Consider the following 20814-nt stretch of genomic DNA (forward strand, 5'->3'; position numbering starts at 1 on the left):
AATGAGACTGAGTCCCAACCCCCCACTCCCACACACACACACACACACACACACACACACACACACACACACACACACACACACACACTGCACGTGTCCAATCACATGTATCTATACTGTATGTGAGGTGCATGATATGCAAAATATGCTTGTTGATGTGTTGAAGATACAAGACATGAGAGACACACTGACAGATGAACACAACATGACAAGGGTAAACACACTGTCATTCTTCACAGTCAGCTTAATCCTCCATTTATATTTTTTTCATCTGTCTCCCAGTCGGTTTTATTGGTTCAGTGTTGTTAAACGGGAGCACGTTCCTCTCTCTGGGTATCCCTCCACCTCCCTCCAGTCACCGTCTCTCTCTCCCTCACTTTCTGCTCTCTACAGTGCCCTTGCTCCCCATCTACCTTCCTTCTTTCCCTCCCTCTCTCCTCCTCCTCTCTCCTCCTTCCCCCGCTGCGCTCTCCACTCGCTCTCATTCCCCCTCGCTCACACACTCAGGCAGCATCCTCCCCTCTCCACTTCTACCTTCACACTCACCTCTCCGCGCCTCCCTCCGCTCCTCTCGCCTCCTTCCTTCTCCGTCACATACTAACACATATCACCTCTCGCATCTTCCCCCCCTGTCTGTTGCCTTCCTCTTCCCTCTCCATCCTCACTCTCTCCTCCATCTATTCCCATTCCTCCCTTCCTTCTCACACACTCAACCTTGCTGTCTCGCGCAAATGCACGCGTGTACACACTCATGCTGATTGGCACCCAAGGACAGAGCACCCTCTCTCCCAAACCGGCTACCAGGCAGTTTGCTCGCGTGGCCAGGCTTCTTGACACTGAGCACAGCTGAGGAAGAGGACAAGGACGGGACCATGGAGCACAGCCACATCTTCTCTGTTTTTTCCCCAAACGGCAGCACCTGGAGCCCAGGGCAGCAGCCCTCAGAGGTTGCACAGGGATGCCCTCTCGGACCACTGCCTGTCATCTACTACAGTGTCCTGCTCTGTCTCGGCCTGCCAGGTAAGACGTGCTTAATGTGTGTGTGTGTGTGTGTGTGTGTGTGTCTACTCACATGCACGTTTTTGTTCGGTGTTAATTTGCTCATATTTCTTCTATATCAGAGTCTGCATCGGTGGGGTGCAGGAGTTACGCTTTGCATCTTGATTTGTTGTGCACTTGTCTGCAGCTCTGAATGAGTGCATGCCTTGCACAGCTGCTCCTGAGTGCCACACTTTGCACACACTGTTGATTTGTCATTCTGACCTTGTGGCAATCACTTGCATGCATGCATGCATATGCTCTTTGTATGTATTTGTTTGTGCCTATACCTGCCCGTCCTGTGTTTGTGCGTTTTCCCTCTTCAATTGGAAATATCCAAGCACCACTAAAGAAAAAAGAAAATGCAGCAACAATTGTGCAGAGCATCAATAATCTGATTATTCACTTGATTGTTTCTTAAAAATACACAAAACAAGAAAGTGCATTTTCTTGTTGTTCATCTGTAGTTGTGATGGATTATGTGAACAATGACTCAGGTTTGACCTCAGGGGCGAGTGTATCTTACATGGCCCCTGTGATGACCTGAATTAATGACACTTCCTTGCTGCGTCTTTACCGTTGACTGATTAATCCCTTCACAGTTGCTGTCGCACCCATTTACTTCCACTGTCCCGCTGCGTGATCTATCGCCGCTGACCTAGTCTCACACAGGGAAGCAAAGTGTTGTGTGTATGCACGGTACGTGTCAGTGTGAGTGTGTTCATTCAAACAAAAAAAAGAGAAAAAGAAAAGAGGAATAGAGGCAGTCAGACAGAAAAACTGGAGGTCAGATGAAAGAGGAAAAGTGCTGATGTCTAATCAGAGATTGGGGTTCAGACGTTCAAATCCCTCTGGACATCCAGCCTTATCACCAAAATGCTGAACTCACTCTGTGTTGTATCAGCTTAACGCATAATTGAAAGGTTTTTCTATCCAACTCCTGATTTGAGGGTGTGATTTATTGAGATATTTTAACGTTAGGGAGAAACACAACTACAGTATAATGCCTTTGACCTGACTTTTACTGTATTATTCGTCCTGTAAGTAAAACATATCTTCTTCAGCTCTGAACTCCTTTTCTTTGATAAATTCTGGGGGTGAGATGTTATCAACAACCTAAGCTGTTCTGGTTAAAAACAAATCTGCAGCGAAAAGCCTTCTGTATGCCAAGGCTGCAGCTGCACCGCAGATTTGCTGTCTTGTAAAAGTAAAAGTCTCTCCTCTTGATCAAATCTCATCTATTTATCTCTCTTGGAAGTCGAGCCCTTGCACGAACAATTCTCTCTCCCGTCATTTAAAGTTTCGCCAGAGTTTTATTTGATTCTGCTGCTGAGCTCGTCTCGGCTAATGGGATAGATGCTGTTTGTGTAATCAGCAAGTAACAATAACCTGAGAGTGTAATGCAATCTTACAATACTTGTCTGAATTAATGGCAAAGTTGAGCGCGGCGGGCTGATACTTCGCAGCGGCGAGTTCGACTTATTCAATCATTATGACACAGCTCATTCCACTCAAGCTGAATCATGAATGTTTCATGAGCGCGGCATGTGTGAGTAGTAGCAGCGTGACCTACAGACCCACACATATTTAACACTCTGGATGGATGGGAGGCTGTTATCATGATTACCAGTCAGTATTTCATGAAGAGAACGGCAACAGGGCTTCACATCCGCACGCTCCCGTCAGACCTTCAGGGCTGCAGAGACAGAGAACCGGGTCACGTCAAGATCACAGCTTTTGAGGGCGAGACGCGAGATGAAGGGAGGAGATGGAAAAAGGGGATTACACGAGTCAAGTGTTGAGAAAAAGATTACGGTGTGACCTGGTAAAAAAATGATGAACCAAAAAGCTCTGCGCAACAAGAGGGTGAACAAGGAGGAGGCTGGAGTAGATGGGAGACAAGGGCACCCAGCAGAAGGAGAGGAAGAAGAAGAAGAGGAGTGGAGTTAAGAGAGAGCGAGATTAATAACAGCAGAGCCAGTGAAGTAGCACCTCCGAGCCCTGAGTGGGGGAGCTACAGACGACAGAGCCGAGACGAATTGCCACATTTTTAATTAATCGCTAACTCGCGCCTTCCCTCTCTCTCTCTACTCACTACACCGCACTGCTCGAGACAGGACAGACGTGTGCTGGCATAGCAAACAGCACGGTGAAGGAGCCGGCTCTGTGCACAGTCTTGGACATGCATGGGCTTACAGAAGTGAAGCCATGCTCTGTGTACAGTACAGTTTGCCTTAAAGCAGCCGGTACTGCTGGGATGCAAACCGTGTATAGCTGTCATAGCTGAGGAGCCATTCTGTGACCTTGTTCCGTCACATGTGGCCTTAACATGTTTCAATCTCAAGTGGACAGCAACGTGAACACACTCAAGATGCATATGGAGTACACATTGAGCACAAAGATGACAATAGGAGGTAATTTGGTCTGCATGTAGCTAAAAAAAATTTGCAGGCAACAATAACAATAAGATTGATTCTGGAAGGAGAACAGAAATCACTCAGATTTTTTTTTTTTTTTTTGAAAAACCAATAGAGATATGTCACAAGTGTATCAAACTTCATGGGCGGTTTGGATCATCAAGGAAAAGACTCAGCGTGGATTGTTTTTGATGACACTGCTGCCTCGCACGGGTTAGAAACAACAACGCTAAAGGACTTGTTGTACGTGTTGAGAGCGGGGAGGTGAAGTGAGCATGTGGAGACACTGTCTATTATCAGGTGTGAAATGACGTACACGAGAGTCCCTGAGACCGACCTGTGATAGGAGCAAATCTCACCATCACCCATGTTAATGCCGGGGCAGAAGAGGTCGTCTGTGACGTAACCAGATCATCCAGTGAAGCTGCTCTGAATGCCTTGGCTGAGACAGATGTTTTAACACATGACTGTTTGAGTCAAATATTTCTCCACACAGTCTATCTGTTATTCTTTGAGACGCACGCCCTCTTCTAATGTTACTTCAAAACTTCATGATATTATAAATGCAAATGTTTTGTGTTGCTTTGTAGTACACTGTCAAGTACTGTCAAGCAAAGAGATATTAGTAATTAAGCATTCATGTGGGGCTGAAGCAGTCAGTCTACTCAATGTCATGAACAGTGGTGGAAGAAAAATGAAAAATATTTTTATATTTTTTTTCTCAATTGAATAATTTATAAAAATGTGTTTTGCATGCAAATTGTAATCTGCAGATTAATTAACCAAAACCTCTATCTTGAAAATGAAAGTAGGGAAAAGGAATGAAATATAACATTTTGTTTTAAAGGAAGCTCTTTTTTTTTTTTACCTCAAGACAAGATAATAATTCCTGCAACTGTTTATATCAGGGGACAAAGATTTATAGCAAGCATAGTGTGAAATGATTCAGGCGTCTACATCCAAAGGTGGCACAAATTTCAACCAAGTTTCCAGAAAATTGGCAAACAAACAATATGCAAACAGGTGTGTCTCCACACACCGATGGCCAGGTTGACCTTATCAAGTCAGCTGCCTTGAACAATGGCAGAGAAAGAAGGTGCAACAAGATTGTAAAGATGCACTGATTTTTCCTGCTCTGCTGTAAATGTTTTTTAATGATCACCACAATTGTTCCTTTACCTTAACAAAGGTTATAAGTGTAATGACGTATTGAGCTATGAGCTATTTTAACCCAAAATCTAGTGTTTATATTGCTTTAAAGGTGGAGTCTGGAGGAAGTATAATTTAACTAAACCTTGACAACGGTGGTGTGTGACATTTCATTTTTGAAACTGAGTTATAATGGTTTTTGAGACAAAGACAAATGAGCAACATACAGTATCTAACTGGGGCAAATGTAAACAACTTATTGAGTCGTTTGTTAGAAACCTTAACATTTGTGGCAACATTCTTTTCATTCGCTTTTTTTTCTGAGCTTTCAGCCAAATGAAATATGCTCCTGTGAGCAGAAACGTACTTATATTGGGGTTTGTGTTCTCTTGAGAGGCTCTCAGAGGATCTCTCCTCCACCTGTGCACAAACAAACACGTGTGTGTGTTCTTGTGCTGCAACGTGTGTCGGTGTGCTCTTGACGTCTTCCTTGAAGTATCTCTCAGTTCGTGTGGCCGCTTCACAATCAGAGATGTGACTCGGCGTACGTGCAAATTGGAAAACATCTCCTGCCACTCCCACTTATCCACCCACCCAAGGGGAAAAGGTCAGGGATGTTCAGCGCTAACAAGCCTCTGTTCCGTGTCGCAGCGTAGGCCAGGTGTCAACCCTACTTAATGAAGAGATGGGCCCCATCGATTTTCAGTTTGGACTATTGATCTGTCAATCTGCACCAGCGACAGGCAACTGCGGTGCGATGAAGGCTTGTTAATAGATACTATCACTCTGAAAGTGGAGTTTAAGTTTAGGGGAGGTGTGCACTGGATGAGCAGGAAAAGACGTGAAGGTTTGTGTTGTGAAGCACGAGTGGAGTGGAGAAAAGACGGAGAATATTCAATGACTTGAAAAGGGGGAGGAGAATTTTCGGGGCTCTGGTTTGTCTCCAGTGTGCAGTTTGGGAAAGGAGGTGAAGGGATGGAGAGGGAGATGTGGCGAGCATGTCGGCCTGTTGTGTGGGGGGGGGGGGGGACGAGCCAGAGAGGGCGCGGGAGGACAGAGGATGCAGGAGGCAGAGGAGGGAGGTGTTGTTTGAGGCAATAAATCAGAGATGTTGTTGATGCAGTGACAAGAGCTGACAACAAAATACTGTACCCCGCAGCCAAAAACCCAAATCCCTGTGTGTCTGTGGTCCGTTTGGAAAACAGTGACATGTCAGTCTGAGGATAATTACAGCTTCGCCCTCTCTCTGTCTTACAGGTTAAACTGAATTTCATCTTTCATATTTTTTCTTAGCCGCAACCTCACAAAAACCATTTAGAGGGGGCCCAATGGCACATTGTAATTGTTTGCGTTGTTTATGAACCTTTTAAACGCGACAACAAGCAGGTTTGTGTCATGCAGTCGCCGGCGCCTCATCACGGGGCAGCAGGGTTAGCCTTGGTGTAAGGACAGTCATCTCCACCGATCCTTGATTCGCTGTGGTCTGTCTTAGCAACGAACGGCTGTAAAGGTGAGCACACAGCTGAGCACAGCTGCAGTAGCATCATTATACCTTAACAGCAAGCAGGATCCCTTCCTCTTAGTATGCCCATTAAACTTGAAACACATATCTCTTTCTCTCTCGTGCTCACTTTATTTCCTTTATTGCATCTTTCTATTTCATATGAGCTTCTCCTACCCTTCCCCCTGTTAATTCTCAGATCTCAAATTAAGCTTATGTTCACAATGAAATGGTGTTTCATTGACGGTATCACATTTGCATCTCATCACAGGTCTGCTCCTCTTCAATGCAAATTAAACGTGATGAAAAAGGATTTTTTTTTTTCGCTTCATGACAACACCAGGGTTTTTATCTCTGTATTACTCAAAACAGAGCTTAAAAAACTGTCAGAAAAAATATATATTTTATCTATAATGTATGGTTTTTTAGTAGGGAGGATGTGCTCCTGGTTTTTGTTCGGTGGAATTAAGGAATCATCCTGCTTTATGTCCGGTCTGACACTTAGAGAAGACAAAAGGGAAATGGTTGTCATCAGGAACAAAGTGCCTGTGACCTTTGAAGCAAGCTTTGATATTCACCCCCTCTCTTCCTTTCCTCCCACCGCCCCGCCGCTCCCCCCCCCCCATACCTCCCTGTCTGTCTCATTCTGTCTTTCCGTCTAATCTTCCCCTCCATTCACGCTCAATCACCTGCTCTCTCTCTCTTTTTTTTTTTTTAACTCTCTGTGACCTTCCTCAGACCACACTTTAGTTTCCCCCCTCTGTCTATTTCCTCATCCCTCTCCTCCTCTCCTCTAGTCTTATTAGCCTCCGGATAAGCCGTCAAAGCCAAACCTCAATTTCCTCCAAATGACAGGGGGAAAAAAAAGATCCTTAATTGCAACGCTCTCTTTCATTTTCTTTTTTGGGGCTATAATTTCCTCTTTACAATGTTCTGTCTGTGCTATATGAGGCCCGTGAGGAAGCTCGATGACAAGTGGCAGCATCTCATGTTTTGCCGCCGGTTTTCAGGGGTTAAGTTGCGCAGTGTCGTTTGTCGACAGCCCGTCTGAACGTGTCCCTTTAGTGGAGGGATGAGTCAGCCTCGTTACACACCTCAGGGAGCACGCTGTGCCTTCTCCTTTTCCCGCTAAACAACGTCAATGGCCCTCTCCCTCGTTACATTAGACAAGCAGCGGGGGGAGTGGAGACACAAAAGCACTCCCACACAAATAGACACAAGGGGTCACCCATGCAAACACGCACAAACGCAAGCAAACAGACAAACGCACAGCAGCTCATTATGTGTCCTTCGGGGTCATTCTAATCCCCTCTCGGCTGGAGACGCTTATTTTTCCATGCAAAGAGAAAAGGGAAAAGATGGGGAATTGCGTCCTCGCCTGAATGTCCAGGTGTGAGGTGCAGATGTCTCTGTATGTGTGTGTGTGTGTGTGTGTGTGCATGAATGTCTGTGTGTGTGTGTTTGTGTCTTCCTCTTGTCCCTTTTCTATGTGTGCACCTTTCAGCAACAAGCCCCACCATGTGCCACCTCATACCCGCAGAATGCAGAGCAGATCCATTCGCCTCCAGCCCATCCCCGCCCTCCCAGCCCCAGAGACAACGTAAAGAGCAGGAGTCAATTGAAATGAATGGGCAACCCAGTGCAAGCTGGCTAGAGCTAAATGGAAATGTCAAGCTTGCCACAGATTCCTTTTGTTTGTCTGTAGAAGGTCCCCGTCTCACTGGGGAGCACAAACAGGATAATACAGCCGCTGACTGTCAGCGCCTCACTGTTTCATTTCATGCGAGTCCTCTTAAATTTAGCAGTATGTGGACAGAGGCAGAGAGAGAGAGTGAGGGGAATCGATGGGCGGGAGGTACAATAGATAAAGCGAGGCGGTGGGTGAAAGGAGTCGTCTGTTGTGTAGGATTTTTAATGTGTCTCCATTTGGACAATTTTGAGCAGCTCGGAGCTTAGCAGGAACCTGTTCCTCACACAAACAGCTGAGAGGCTACAGGTGGACACAGTCTACTGACATCTGTGACACGCTGCCTCATGGGAAAGTACATGCACAGAGGGTCAGTACACGAGCAGAGACAAAGGTGGAGTCTGTCAGTCATTTCAATGGACAAACCAGGCTTTTGAAACTTTTTTTTTAGGCTACTACAGTACACAATCACCTTTCATAGGGTGTGTGGATATCGTAAGTAATGATTAATAATGGTTTTCTTGATTTGAGTTTCTGTGATAATATCTACAAATAGCAATTGTTTACATTCAGGAAGATGCAACACACAAAGTCAATCGTCAGTTGACTAATCTATGAATTGTTTCATTGCTAGCAGACACCTGACACTTGTTGCCAAATAATTCAGATTTAACTCTAAAAACCACAAAACAATAAGGAAGAGATGACAAAAAAAAGTAAAATGTATGTAGCATAGCACTCCTGCAAAATTGCTGGAAACATGTTTGTCAGTGGGAATCAAGATCGATGGAGAGGTGAATCATGGCGCCCAAGTTCTGTCAGCTTTTTTCTTGAGTGTTGTACAAGTAGTGGCTAAGTAACTTTGAGAGATGAGGAGATTACAGATTGTATGTGCAGCAGCAGTCCCTAAGAACAGGCTTTGATGTGTAAAATACATCTAATATTTTAATAATTGAATTCAGTGCTTGGACTAATCCCATTGTATTGTTCAACTAATGATTGTGCAATTATTTACACTGGGGATTATTATAAACCTCATAATTACTATTGTGGAGATCCATTTCCCTAAATCCTGAGTTATTCTCATAGCTCACACTGATGACTATACATGTAGGACAGAAGAAGAAACACAGAGACAGTGGATCGCAGCAGCTGAAACGAAAGAATCAATAACACAGTAAAACCAAATTCAACATGAGCAATCCAACTGTGCAGACGTTAATGTGGTGTACATGCTGTGGGGGGGCTGTGATGGAGGAGGTGGGGGTGCAATCCAGTAGCCTGACATGTACACAATATATCGGCTTGCCAGGTCTTGTAAACTGCTTTGACATCTCATTTATGGTTATTGATAGATCATATGTTAATGAATTGGTGCATCCCTAATGATCGGCGTGTTAGTGTGTGTGTGTGTGTGTTTGTGTGTGTGTGTGTGCATGCGCAGACATGTCATAATGTGTGTGTGTGTGTGTGTCTTCTGCTGCACATCCTCCAGTCTGGCAAGGACATCTTTAGTCATTATCTGGAGCCGGCTTTGTAATTTGTAATCAGCTGATAGTGGCTGAGGCTGTGAAGTGTGATGTACCAGACTCCAAGCTGCCATACCTAATCCAATCCCAGATCTATTACTGCAGAGGGAGACAGGACCACAGAGCACACACACACACACACACACACACATATACACACACACGCAGCACGCTATATGGAGAGTGACGGCTGCTAAGTGCATGGATGTCTCAGTGACGCTGCGGAGCAAATCAGCGTCAAAGGCGTCTTCGTCTGAGGGAACAGATTGAACATGGCTTCATGCTGCACCAGCAACTTCCACTAAATAAGGCTGGTTAGCAACAGTAACTCACAGATGCAGATGATGTGGCGTGCACTTGATATGTGTGGTATGAAATAGGAACCTTTGGATAAAGTGGAAAAGTATTGATTTTCGTCCCAATAATGCCTCTGAATTTTCCACTCTACGGCTCCTGTATTGATATAAATTCTTAATGTCACACAGTTGTGAATATAGCACACTAGACTAGTCACCTTTAAGAAAAAGAAAAGTTCAAATACAATTTTCCACCCAAGAAAAGAGTCTGCATGTCGTCATTGTGTGAGTGGAAACCATGCAGAAATTAAGGAAGACTCTTTTGAGCAATGAAACTCAACCTTGACCTTGGGATCAGTGTGTGTGTGTGTGTGTGTGTGTGTGTGTGTGAGACACAGTCATCACCACTTGTCGCAAAGTCTACTTGTGAGTTTTCCTTCAGCTTTCAGCAGCAATGAGGCTGCACTTGTGGGGGCACGGCCACTGTAGAGCTGCCTGTATGTAACAGAACAGAAACTAAAACAGCACTCAACCACTTATGATATTATCTGGGGTGATTTTACAATTCTGGGATGGTACTGAGGCAGCAGTCATTTTATCTTTTGTTATGACAATTTGGAGATAAAGACTAGAAGCACTTTCTTTTTTATTCTTTGGACAAAACCCTAAGCTTTTACATCCTTACTGTGCCAACAGTGTGGCTTTATTCAAATAAATGGGGGCAGCTATTTCTTTTTCATGTGCAGATAATGTTGATCTAAACCAGCGATCACTGCGTTTATTCACAAATGAAACATCAGTGTGGAATGCGGGTCATGAGATAACAAGTAGTTGTCGATTGGTTGATTGTTGATCATAAAGATCAGGGAGGCCAGTCACATGCTGCCCCAAAGACCATCTTTGAACCAAGCACTGGTTACAGCACCTACGTTCCCATCTCAGCCTGTGAAGATGTGACTGGTTGAAATTGTTTTTGTGATTAAAACACACAGACACACACGCAGTCCTTTCATATAGGGCAAACTGGCAGAAATCTCCCTGGTGCTGTCATTTAGCAGTAAACTCAACATCTCCATCAAATTTGGTACATATAGCATCATTTTTCCTGACAATGACGGTTTAATTGCGTTTAACTGAGTGTTATTCTTTGTCTCAAGCTGTCACATCCCATTAACACCACAGTGTAAACAAAGCAAGCAGTGCTTATACTCTCTCCTCTCAGCCAGAACGTGCTGACAACCTCGTGTGCGCGACTGTCTGAGATTGAAGGGGAATAACCTGGGAATAATATGCACGTGTGGTGGCCGAGGGAAACGAGAGCACAGAATACAAACGAATAAGAAAGAAAGACTTATAATGAGCTTGTTCAATTCAATTGCCGAACTGCAGCGGTCCCACGTGAGAGGCAGAAAGCTGTGCTCCTCTTTACTATAGTACAGACACACACAGGTCATGCTTTGGGAAAAGTAGCAGTGGAATAAATGACATCCAGGTCTTTGTGTTCTTAGAAAGAAAAAAAAATACTTGGGCTATTTACCTGTTCTGTGTAAGAAAGTGAGATGGAATAAATGAAGCTAAGGTGGCGAGGGGAACATTTAACTTACTGGAAGAGATTGTATCAACAGTACATGGGGTAAAAATTTTTAAAGTGATGCAGATGTCGAGATGGGGCGTCCTTGTTGCTTTGTTTTAGGTACTAAATTGCCGGCAGAAGGGTGGCAGGCAGTGGTGGACTCAACAGATTGCCAAGGCTGTGATACAGCACGTTGGCCCCCCCTGTTTTTGTTGTCGCTTTACTCTTTATTAGAGATAACAAGTTGGCCAAAGGCAGAGGCAGGTGCTGCTTGAATTACACAGCAGGTGTAGACGAGGGAGGGGAAAGGGAATGGTGCAATAAACAGGCGGAGGATTACTGGGCAGGGGAGCTGGGTGAACATGGCAAATACTGGTCAGAGATGATAACAGATTTCAAAAAAAAATTTGCACCCAGTGGGTTAAAACTGAAGGTTTTGTGTCGTACTGGGTTGGTACTGTGGTGCTGCTGCAGATGGTGCTTTCCTCCCCTTTTCCCTCTGTTTGTTTATTGCATTGAGCTTGTGTGAGCACTTCCAGTCTGTGACTTGTCTACTGCACCGCCGCTGCTGCTCTCAACTGTATCTCTATTGCTGTCCTGTTTGTTTCTGGCTGGATGAATGTTGCGCCTTTTTCAATTACCTGCCCACTAACACTCAATTTCTCTGTTTCCCTCCCTGCCTTAACCTGTGCCCTTTCCCTTTCCAAACTCATCATACTTTTTTTTTTTTTTTTAATCTTTCCCAACATTTCACGATTTCCTCTGTCTATCAACTTTCAATCATCTCTGCGCTTTCTTTTTCACCATCCCTCCTCCTCTTCTTCATCCTCCTCCTCCTCTTCTTCCTCCTCCTCCTCGTTATCCTCCTCCTCCCTCCCCCTCCTCCTCCTCCCAGCTAACATCCTGACTGTGGTCATCCTGTCCCAGCTGGTGCTGCGTCGTCAGAAGTCCTCCTACAACTATCTCCTGGCTCTGGCAGCCGCCGACATCCTCGTCCTACTCCTGATCGTTTTTGTCGACTTCATATTGGAGGATTTTATTTTGGCCACGCCGCTGCCGCCGTCATTGAACAGTGCAGTCCAGGTCCTGGAGTTCTCCTCCATTCACACCTCCATCTGGATCACCGTGCCTCTTACCATTGACCGCTACATCGCCGTTTGCCATCCGCTGCGCTACCACACGGTCTCCTACCCAGCGCGCACACGAAGGGTGATATTCGCCGTGTATATTGGGTGCTTGCTCTCTGCGGCTCCTTATTACTGGTGGCCTGAGCTGTGGCACAGCCTGCCAGGGATGGGCAGTGGTGGTGGTGGGGGAGGGGGAGGGGGAGGAGGAGAGGGCGACAGGAGAACCGTGGCCCAGCATGTCCTGGTGTGGGCCCACTGTGCCACCGTCTATCTCCTCCCCTGCACCGTCTTCTTCTCCCTCAACGCTGTCATCGTGCGCAAGCTACGCCGACGCCGCAGCTGTTTCCGTCTCCGCGGCTACTCGACCGGCAAGACCACCGCCATTCTCCTGGCCATCACCTCCATCTTCGCCGTTCTGTGGGCGCCGCGCACCCTCATGATCCTCTACCACTTCTACTCGCCTCCTCCGGCCACGCAGGGCTCCGGCCGACTGCTCCACATGCTCACCGACCTGGCGAACATGTTGGCGCTGCTCAACACCGGCGTCAACTTTTTCCTCTACTGTTTCATCAGCAAGCGCTTCCGGGGCATGGCGGCCAACGTGCTGCGAGCGCTGGTCCACTGCCGGAAGCAGACGCCTCCGTTTTACGCCAGCCACAACTTCTCCATCACAAGCAGCCCCTGGATCTCACCAGCCAACTCCCACTGCATCAAGATGCTGGTCTACCAGTATGACAAAAATGGGAAGCCCATCTGTATTTCCTCTTGAGTCTTCAGCCACCAGCAGCTGCCCCCACCACCACCACCACCACCGCCACCACCCTCAGTCCTGGGGGAGAGGGGGGGGATCTTTGGGCTCCGTCTCTGCGGCAACCAGCTTTGCCAGCATGGGACTGTTTGAGGTTTTTTAAAATGTCAACACGCCCGGGGAGCACAGAGGTGACAGTTTAGCCAGCTCTTAGCGATAACAAAGTGATAGGCTAGCAAGGTGGAAAAGCAAACAGCAGATGCGTGCTTGGCAGGCCTCGTCATGTTCAATAAAGTATTCACAAAGCAGCGACCAGCATCGACTAGATGTTGATTGTTTCCTCCATGCAAAAAATATTTAAAAAGAAAAATAAAGCTACTGTAAGTGACTGACCACAGCTTGAGCGAGCAACCGATGAAAAGATATCACCGCCATCTTTCATAACTTTTACGAACCACCGTTTGTAAAAGCGCTAGATTATAAACTGACCACTGGATGTATCCTTGGTGGATACATCAGATGCCTTGGTTTCATTATTATGGACACTCTCTGTTGTACACTGCCGCCAACGCTGAAGAGCTTTGAACAGCTGCAATCTTCGCTCCGTTGGCAGTCATTCCCACAAAGCAGAGATCCAGTCAGAGTCTGGGCACTAAACATCTCCACCCCACGAGGGGTGATTCACTCAGGCAGAGCCACCGACAACGTGTCCGCTGTCCACAGCTCTGACTGTCTCTCTAACGCAAAGTAAAACTGCGCTGTCATTTCCACGTTAACATGCAGAGGAGTCTCGATGACATAGCCTACATGTTTTGGCGCTCGCTAATGAAAGACCAAGTAATCCCACATCCAAGCTCAGAGGTTGTTGTAGGATGAGTAGGTGCTCTGCTTGTCGTTTGTCAAATATTTATCAACGGTAGACTTGACTGTTATCGTAGCCTCACAAAAGTACAAGACAAAAAATATGACTTGGGGTCGGTTATGGTTCCAAGGTGTCATTAATCTAGTAACCACATTTTCCAATACTAGAGAGAGGAAATTTCTGCTATTAGTAGATAGTCCTCTATTAACTATTAATGATCCTTGATGACTTACTGTTAGCCATTATGTGGATGAATATAATGAATGTAAATGAGCATCTCTTTAACCCTTTAGCTTTCTGAGAGACTGAGAAAAAAAAAGAGAGAGAGAGAGAGAGAGAGAGAGAGAGAGAGAGAGAGAGAGAGAGAGAGAGAGAGAGAGAGAGAGAGAGAGAACATAAGAATCAACTCTGATCCCTTTTGGTTTCTGCCCCCACCTCACCTCACCTCCTCGTCTGAGGTTTTCTTTCCCACAATGCAATGCAGTGAATTTGGTCTCAGGGCCACAGTGACACATTTCGACTCTGGTCATTCTGCTGCTCCTGGTTGATGGCAATTTAGTAACATTTTACACCGAAACACAGTCACATACATCAACTGTGCCTCAGTGTTGCCCGAGTCCTGCCCGGTAACAAACACAACACACACACACACACCTTGGGCTTGTATTGGCCACAGACAGCACACAGAGATCAGTGCACATCCATTCTGCAGACACCTTGTGGCATTAGAAGTGTTCATCTATCTGGCAAGAATGGAGCTGAGCCAAAGGGCAGATTTCTGCTAATACCTGCCTGGAGGGATCAGACACTTCAGGCCTTTAATGGATAAGGATTTAAATCTGATGAATGTTAGGTGTGCCTGTCCTACCTGATAAAGTCATGCCCTCCAAACTTATATTTAACAGTCAAACATTTCAGGTGCTATAGGGTAGAAAATATTACGGCAAATATTGTCTGTCACTGGGCGAGGATTTCACCATTTTAGTCACTCTTTTTTTATTTACAGAAATTAGGACATGGTGACACGGTTTAACCACAGTAGTATAGTGTTAGTATAGTGTTGATTTTTTTGCCTATCAAGTTCATCTTGCAGCCCACATTATTCAAATTAATAAGGGGGCTGTGTTGGTGCCTCATGTCATCCAAAGTCTTTTGTTCAATGTAATTAGACCCAAATTAATGGATATAGTCCTATTGTTTGGTTTCATGCCCAACTAACTGTAACATAAAACTCAAGATGTTCTGTGATGTCAACATTGGGAAGATGTAATATATTAAACACTCTCCCAGTGCTAGTGAGCTGTACCATTTTATAAAAAAGGTTTTAGCAAAAAAAAAAAATCCCAAAAAGAAAAGTAAACTGAGAGAGGTAGAGAACGAACAATGAACACCATAAAAGCACATCAATGATAGATTTGAAAAATATTTAATGTTCATACTCTACAAGTTTAGCAAGTGAAAGGGATAGTTCAACATTTTGGCAAATTCGTCTAGTTATAGAAGTAGGTTCATTACCTTTAATTGTCGGTGCAAGCTGTTTTGAGATCGGCTAAAACTTTAAGTCTTTTCGTCTAATACCGTTCTGCAATGCGCTGCAAGAGATCTCAGCATAAATTGATGAATAACTTAGATCAAATAGGAATTTCCACTAAATCTTCTGAACCCAGGTTGCTAATGTAAAAATACCAAATTTCCTTCAATTTCAGAGTCAGAGCTACATTAAATACAATATTATTGCAAGTGCCGTATTTGCACAATTTCTAACTGTTGGTTTATGAGATAGTCTGTCCAATTTCTTTTCCAATCAAACCAGAGTAAACCTAATTCTGCAACTGCCAAACCCCCCATTTTTCAGTTCAGTTGTGCAGCCGGGCCATAACTGGCTCCTCCGCTCTCAGTTCCCATTTCTTTGTTCCTCACAAATTGATTTTCTTCAAAACTGCTCAGTGAAGGAGGCAGTGCCAATTGCCACCTGCTCCTCACCCCCTTCACTCTGGAAACCTCCCACTCATTCCTCTTTTCCTCCCACTTGGTGTCAAATCCACCTGCTCAAAGTTAATTTCACAAGTGTCCTCTTTGCTCATTAACTGATTACCTCAGAGTCCTTTGTGCTACATGTGCATACCGCGCATATTGCTCTATCATTTCTTATCAGAAAATTGATCCATGCTGTTGCGAAGCTTGAGCTGAAGCCATGTGGATGTTGAGCGTTATTTGATGGAGATGAGCAGCCAAAGGGTCGATAACCAGTAATCACTCAGCAAGTTCTTTGTTGCCCCACCCACGCACCTGCCAATCCATCAAAGTCATGCTCAGCAGGACTTTATATTTAATTTGGGGTAAAGGCACAGAAATATACTCTTTAAACCTTATGAATTCTCCAATGATCAATACTGTGATCATTAAGAAAGTAGTATCACATAAAAAAAAAGAAAAAAGGTTTTGGCTTCAGCTGGAGGACCTCATGCCATACCCATGACATTCATTTCACGTGTTAACACCATCCAGTGGTTCGGTCATGTTAATGTGACATTTGTGCGAAAGCCAGTGCCTTATTCCCACGGCCTCCAGGGAATGAGGCAGGCATGCTGGGAAACCAAAGCAGAGGGGTGAGCCGGAGGAGGGGGAGTGTCACATGCAGGTGTCCCCTCTTCTCCCACGTGAGGCACTCGGAAGCAGGAGGGAGGGCGTTGTGTGAGGGGGTTTGTTGCCAAGAAATCTTCCCCCATTATGAGAGGGGAAAATAAAATGCCTAGGATCCATATTTTCTTCAGTCCGATATTAAAAAGAAAACCAAACATAAATCAATCAGAGGGGAAAATTGTATTTTCTCTCTCACACATCCTGCTCTGTTCAGTTTCCTCTCTGTCTCTCTCTACCTGCTTAACTCCAGTGTGTGTGTGTGTGTTTGTGTGTGTGTGTGTGTGAGAGAGAGAGAAAGAAAGAGAGAGACTGTGTGTGTACATAAAGCCCGTGTTAGACAAACAGAAGCTTTAAAAAAAGTGTTTGTGCCATAGGACCTGTAATGTATGAAATCAAATATGTATTTATACTCAGTCATGATGAATATAATTACATACAGCACAGTATTATAACGATATATCCATGAATGTACAAATGACGCTTCTGGCATTTTTGTTGGTATTTTTCTGATTGTGATTTTCTACACGATGACCTTTTTTGAGCAGTCTTTTAACTCTCTCCATGGCAGTGTTTCAAAACTGTGTTTTTCGATCGTACTGGGGTGATTATAGGCTTGCGTAATTCAGTTTTCTTTCCTCCTAATGAATGTATTGACTGTATAACGAGTATGTATTACTGTGCTGTGAGAAAGTATGCAGAAAAGTATTGGCCAATCTCAATATTTTTGATCAAAGAAATAAAGAACAGTATCTCTACGAGACGTTTGTGCTGCGGATTATTTGCATTTTCTTCTGCACATGAAAGAAGGAAAATTGAGCCTTAACATCACTAACAATAATGTTATCAATATTTCTCTTTTCAAACTTCGACGTTTTTAGTTCAATCCCACCAGTTGTATATACATATACATATATTGAATTTTACAGGTCATTGGGCAGGTCATATTGATCTAAAGGTCAGTTATGACCACGTTCAAATGGTGCTCTTCCTGTTAATTAATTACAGTGAATTGATTAGCAAGTTTAACCAATATAGTCAGCACACAAAAAAAACGGAATTTGGCATGAACAAGAAAATAATTACCACATAATAAATAATATTCCAGCTATAAATTAGCATTTGTTTATAGAGCTGCACTTTGAAGGAGGGCATTCCTGTTTTTCATATAAATTATATAATTCTTCCTGGGAAACTTCCAAGGAACTCATTAGTGAAATGCTGATCAATAAACTGTTTGAATCCAGAGGCGGGCGCGGGCGCGGGCGCACACACACACACACACACACACACACACACGTAAATCTATCTTTGTGAGGACATGTCATTGACATAATGTATTCCCTAGCCCCTTACCCTAACCTTAACCATCCAAAACAAATGACTAAACTTAAAGCAACATTGCGGAGTTTCAGCTCAGTGCTTCCACCATCTGGTTCAGAAGCGCTATCGTCTGGGGGGAAAAAGCGTTTATTCCCATTAATAAACGACAGTATTTCCCACATACTTGCAAGGAGACTGTGGCGGGTGGTCGGGGGAGGGGAGGAGGGGGTGAGGGGGGTCGGGGGGCGGTGGTGGCGGCGGCGGCGGCGGCGGTGGTGGCGGCGGCGGTGGCGACGACGACCGGAGGGGAACCGTAAGTTTTGCTTTTACCCACCACGTCTCTCCCTCGACGCAGAGGGGAGGGGGGAGGAGGTGGGGCAGTGTTTCGTACCCGTGCAGGGAAGTTACATAGTGCAGTTTCAGCCGACGCGACCCCGCTCAGGCTGCAGCGGCAGCACCATTCATCCTATTAACCATTTTTCTACCATTGCAATGAGTCTCTCCGCAATGTTACTTTAACCATTACTCTAAACCTAATTTAAACCTAATTATAACCTAAAGTCTTAACCCTCAAACAGCCCTTGGAAAAAGTGAGGACCGGCCAAAATGTCCTCACTTCCCAAAAATGTCCTCACTCTGTTGGTTAAAAACTCGTTCCAGTCCTCACAACTTAGCATGTACAAGAACACACACACACACACACACACACACACACACACACACACACACACACACACACACACACACACACACACACACACACACACACACACACACACACACACACACACACACACACACACACACACACACACACACACACACACACACACACACACACACACACACACACACACACACACACACGTGTGTTTTCTAACCATGATGGATTACTGGATGGACCCATGTGGGCCTAATACGTCTTGTTCAAAACAAAAGAGACAGGAATGGATCACAATTAAACACACAACAACAACAACAACAACAACAACAAGACAAAGACATAAACTGAATCGACTGCCATAAATATTTTGTGTCTTTGCCAGTGTGTGGGTCCTGCTCCGGGTGGGGGTGGGGGGCCACCTACTGTACGTGTCTGTGCCCTGGGGCCCATTGTCTCATGATCCGTCTGTACATCTAACAGAAGATGAATGTCAATAGATGATCACTGAGAATCAACATATGCATGGTAACATGACATACAGACAGTGCAGAACACTTCCCACAGGGCATATGCTCACAAGCTTGGTGCTCAACAGTCACTGTGTGTGTGTGTGTGTGTGTGTGTGTGTGTGTGTGTGTGTGTGTGTGTGTGTGTGTGTGTGTGTGTGTGTGTGTGTGTGTGTGTGTGTGTGTGTGTGTGTGTGTGTGTGTGTGTGTGTGTGTGTGTGTGTGTGTGATTCAGGGGATGCACTGTACAATGCAGTGACAAACAGGGCTTTGTTGTTCCACCGCAGCAGCTCAACTGTAACAATCCAGGTGATAATCACAAGCTCAGAGGGAGAGGAGGGATTCAACTCTTTGTGTGTGTGTGTGTGTTTGTGTGTGTGTGCGTGCATACGCATGGGCCTGTGCCTGTGCGTGCACGCCCAATTAAAGTCTTGACAGCAGCACTGACTCAGCCGACACCTTGTCCCCATCATCGTCAAGATAAGTGAGAGACAGAGCGTAGTGTTCATGAGAACAAACACACACACACAAAAGATGCTATTTTATTTAGCTACAATCACCTCTGATTGAAGCTGTAGCAACACAAGTGTGAGTGTGTGTGTGTGTGTCATCATTCAAAAACTCCCCCTGGTTACATCCACAGGCAGTCAGCCAATCGCTGCCTTGCTCATATTCACAGTCGACCCATATTAATACACACAGCTCACAATACACCAATCAACACCTCAATCAACGCCACATTTGAGCTGATATTTCCCAATATAAACATTCAAGTCACCAGCAGCTGAACAAAAGGATCAGCGTTGTCTGTTTCAGTGAGACAAACTGCGACTGGCTGCTTTGAATAAATCCACATCACCACATTGTATAGGCTGAGGTCATCCACAATGGGCTGTAAAGTAGGTCCGTCTGACAAATGCCCTGCCAGCCGTTGGCCATCTCTCATGTGAAGCTTATGCAACAGATGAGGAGAGAAGACGAGAGAATGAAGAGGAGAAGATGGAAAGACAGGAAGAAAAAACAGAGGCAGTGTGTATATGTGTGTGTGCTTTCTGCCAAATCTTGAGAGTGTGTTGCTGCAGTAATAAAGATGGATGAGCCCGTCTGGTGCTGCTGTGATTGGGCTGCTGCTGCTGCTGCTGCTTGTGCACACGTGTGTATCTGAGCACATGCAAAGGTTTATTTATTTATTTGTTTGTTTTGTATTTATTTGCACCTCAGGCTGCGTGTATGTGTGTGTGTTTTGGAGTCACAAAAGCAAAAGCAAAAAAAAAAAAAAGTGACAGAGTTGGAAAGGGTTTTCTTTTATATAGGTGAGAAAAACATTACATTTTCTGAAAAAGACATCTCTAAATCCATGTGAAGGTTATTTATTATATATGTCTGTCAATATCCAAAGAGGGAACTATAAATCATGCAGTGGTGGGCCAAGAGTCTGCAGATTTTTACACCCTACACTACGTACACTACAGCTGTTCTCCTCTGCACTCATTTTATTTCTTTTTCAGATATGTTCAAGTTGAGCCACTTACTCGCATGAAAATAACAGTGATTCAGTTGCTATTCAGTTAAATACGAACCAAAGAGTGTGTTCGATGTGTGATGAGAAATCCAGAAAAATGTACAATAATCACACCCTGTCTCCCTGTATCACCCTGTTTCTTTGTCTATTACTCATTCATATTCATGTGATACTGTGAGATGTTGCAGAGGTTTAAATATAGATGGTCTTCTTATTCCAAGCTACAATGCTC

General features: G+C 44.8%; 1 protein-coding gene across 1 annotated transcript; it reads left to right on the plus strand.

Annotated features, from left to right (window-relative positions):
* Positions 1 to 872: 872 nt before the first annotated feature.
* Positions 873 to 13086, plus strand: gpr139 (G protein-coupled receptor 139; the record flags this gene model as incomplete). The annotated part of the gene is made up of 2 exons (XM_083978177.1): positions 873 to 1020; positions 12086 to 13086. The coding sequence occupies 2 exons, from the start codon at positions 873 to 875 to the stop codon at positions 13084 to 13086; spliced, it is 1149 nt and encodes a 382-aa protein (XP_083834303.1).
* Between the last annotated feature and the right edge of the window lie 7728 nt (positions 13087 to 20814).

This window comes from Trachurus trachurus (assembly GCF_905171665.1).
Source record: "Trachurus trachurus genome assembly, chromosome: 8".
In the NCBI taxonomy this organism is placed as follows: domain Eukaryota; kingdom Metazoa; phylum Chordata; class Actinopteri; order Carangiformes; family Carangidae; genus Trachurus; species Trachurus trachurus.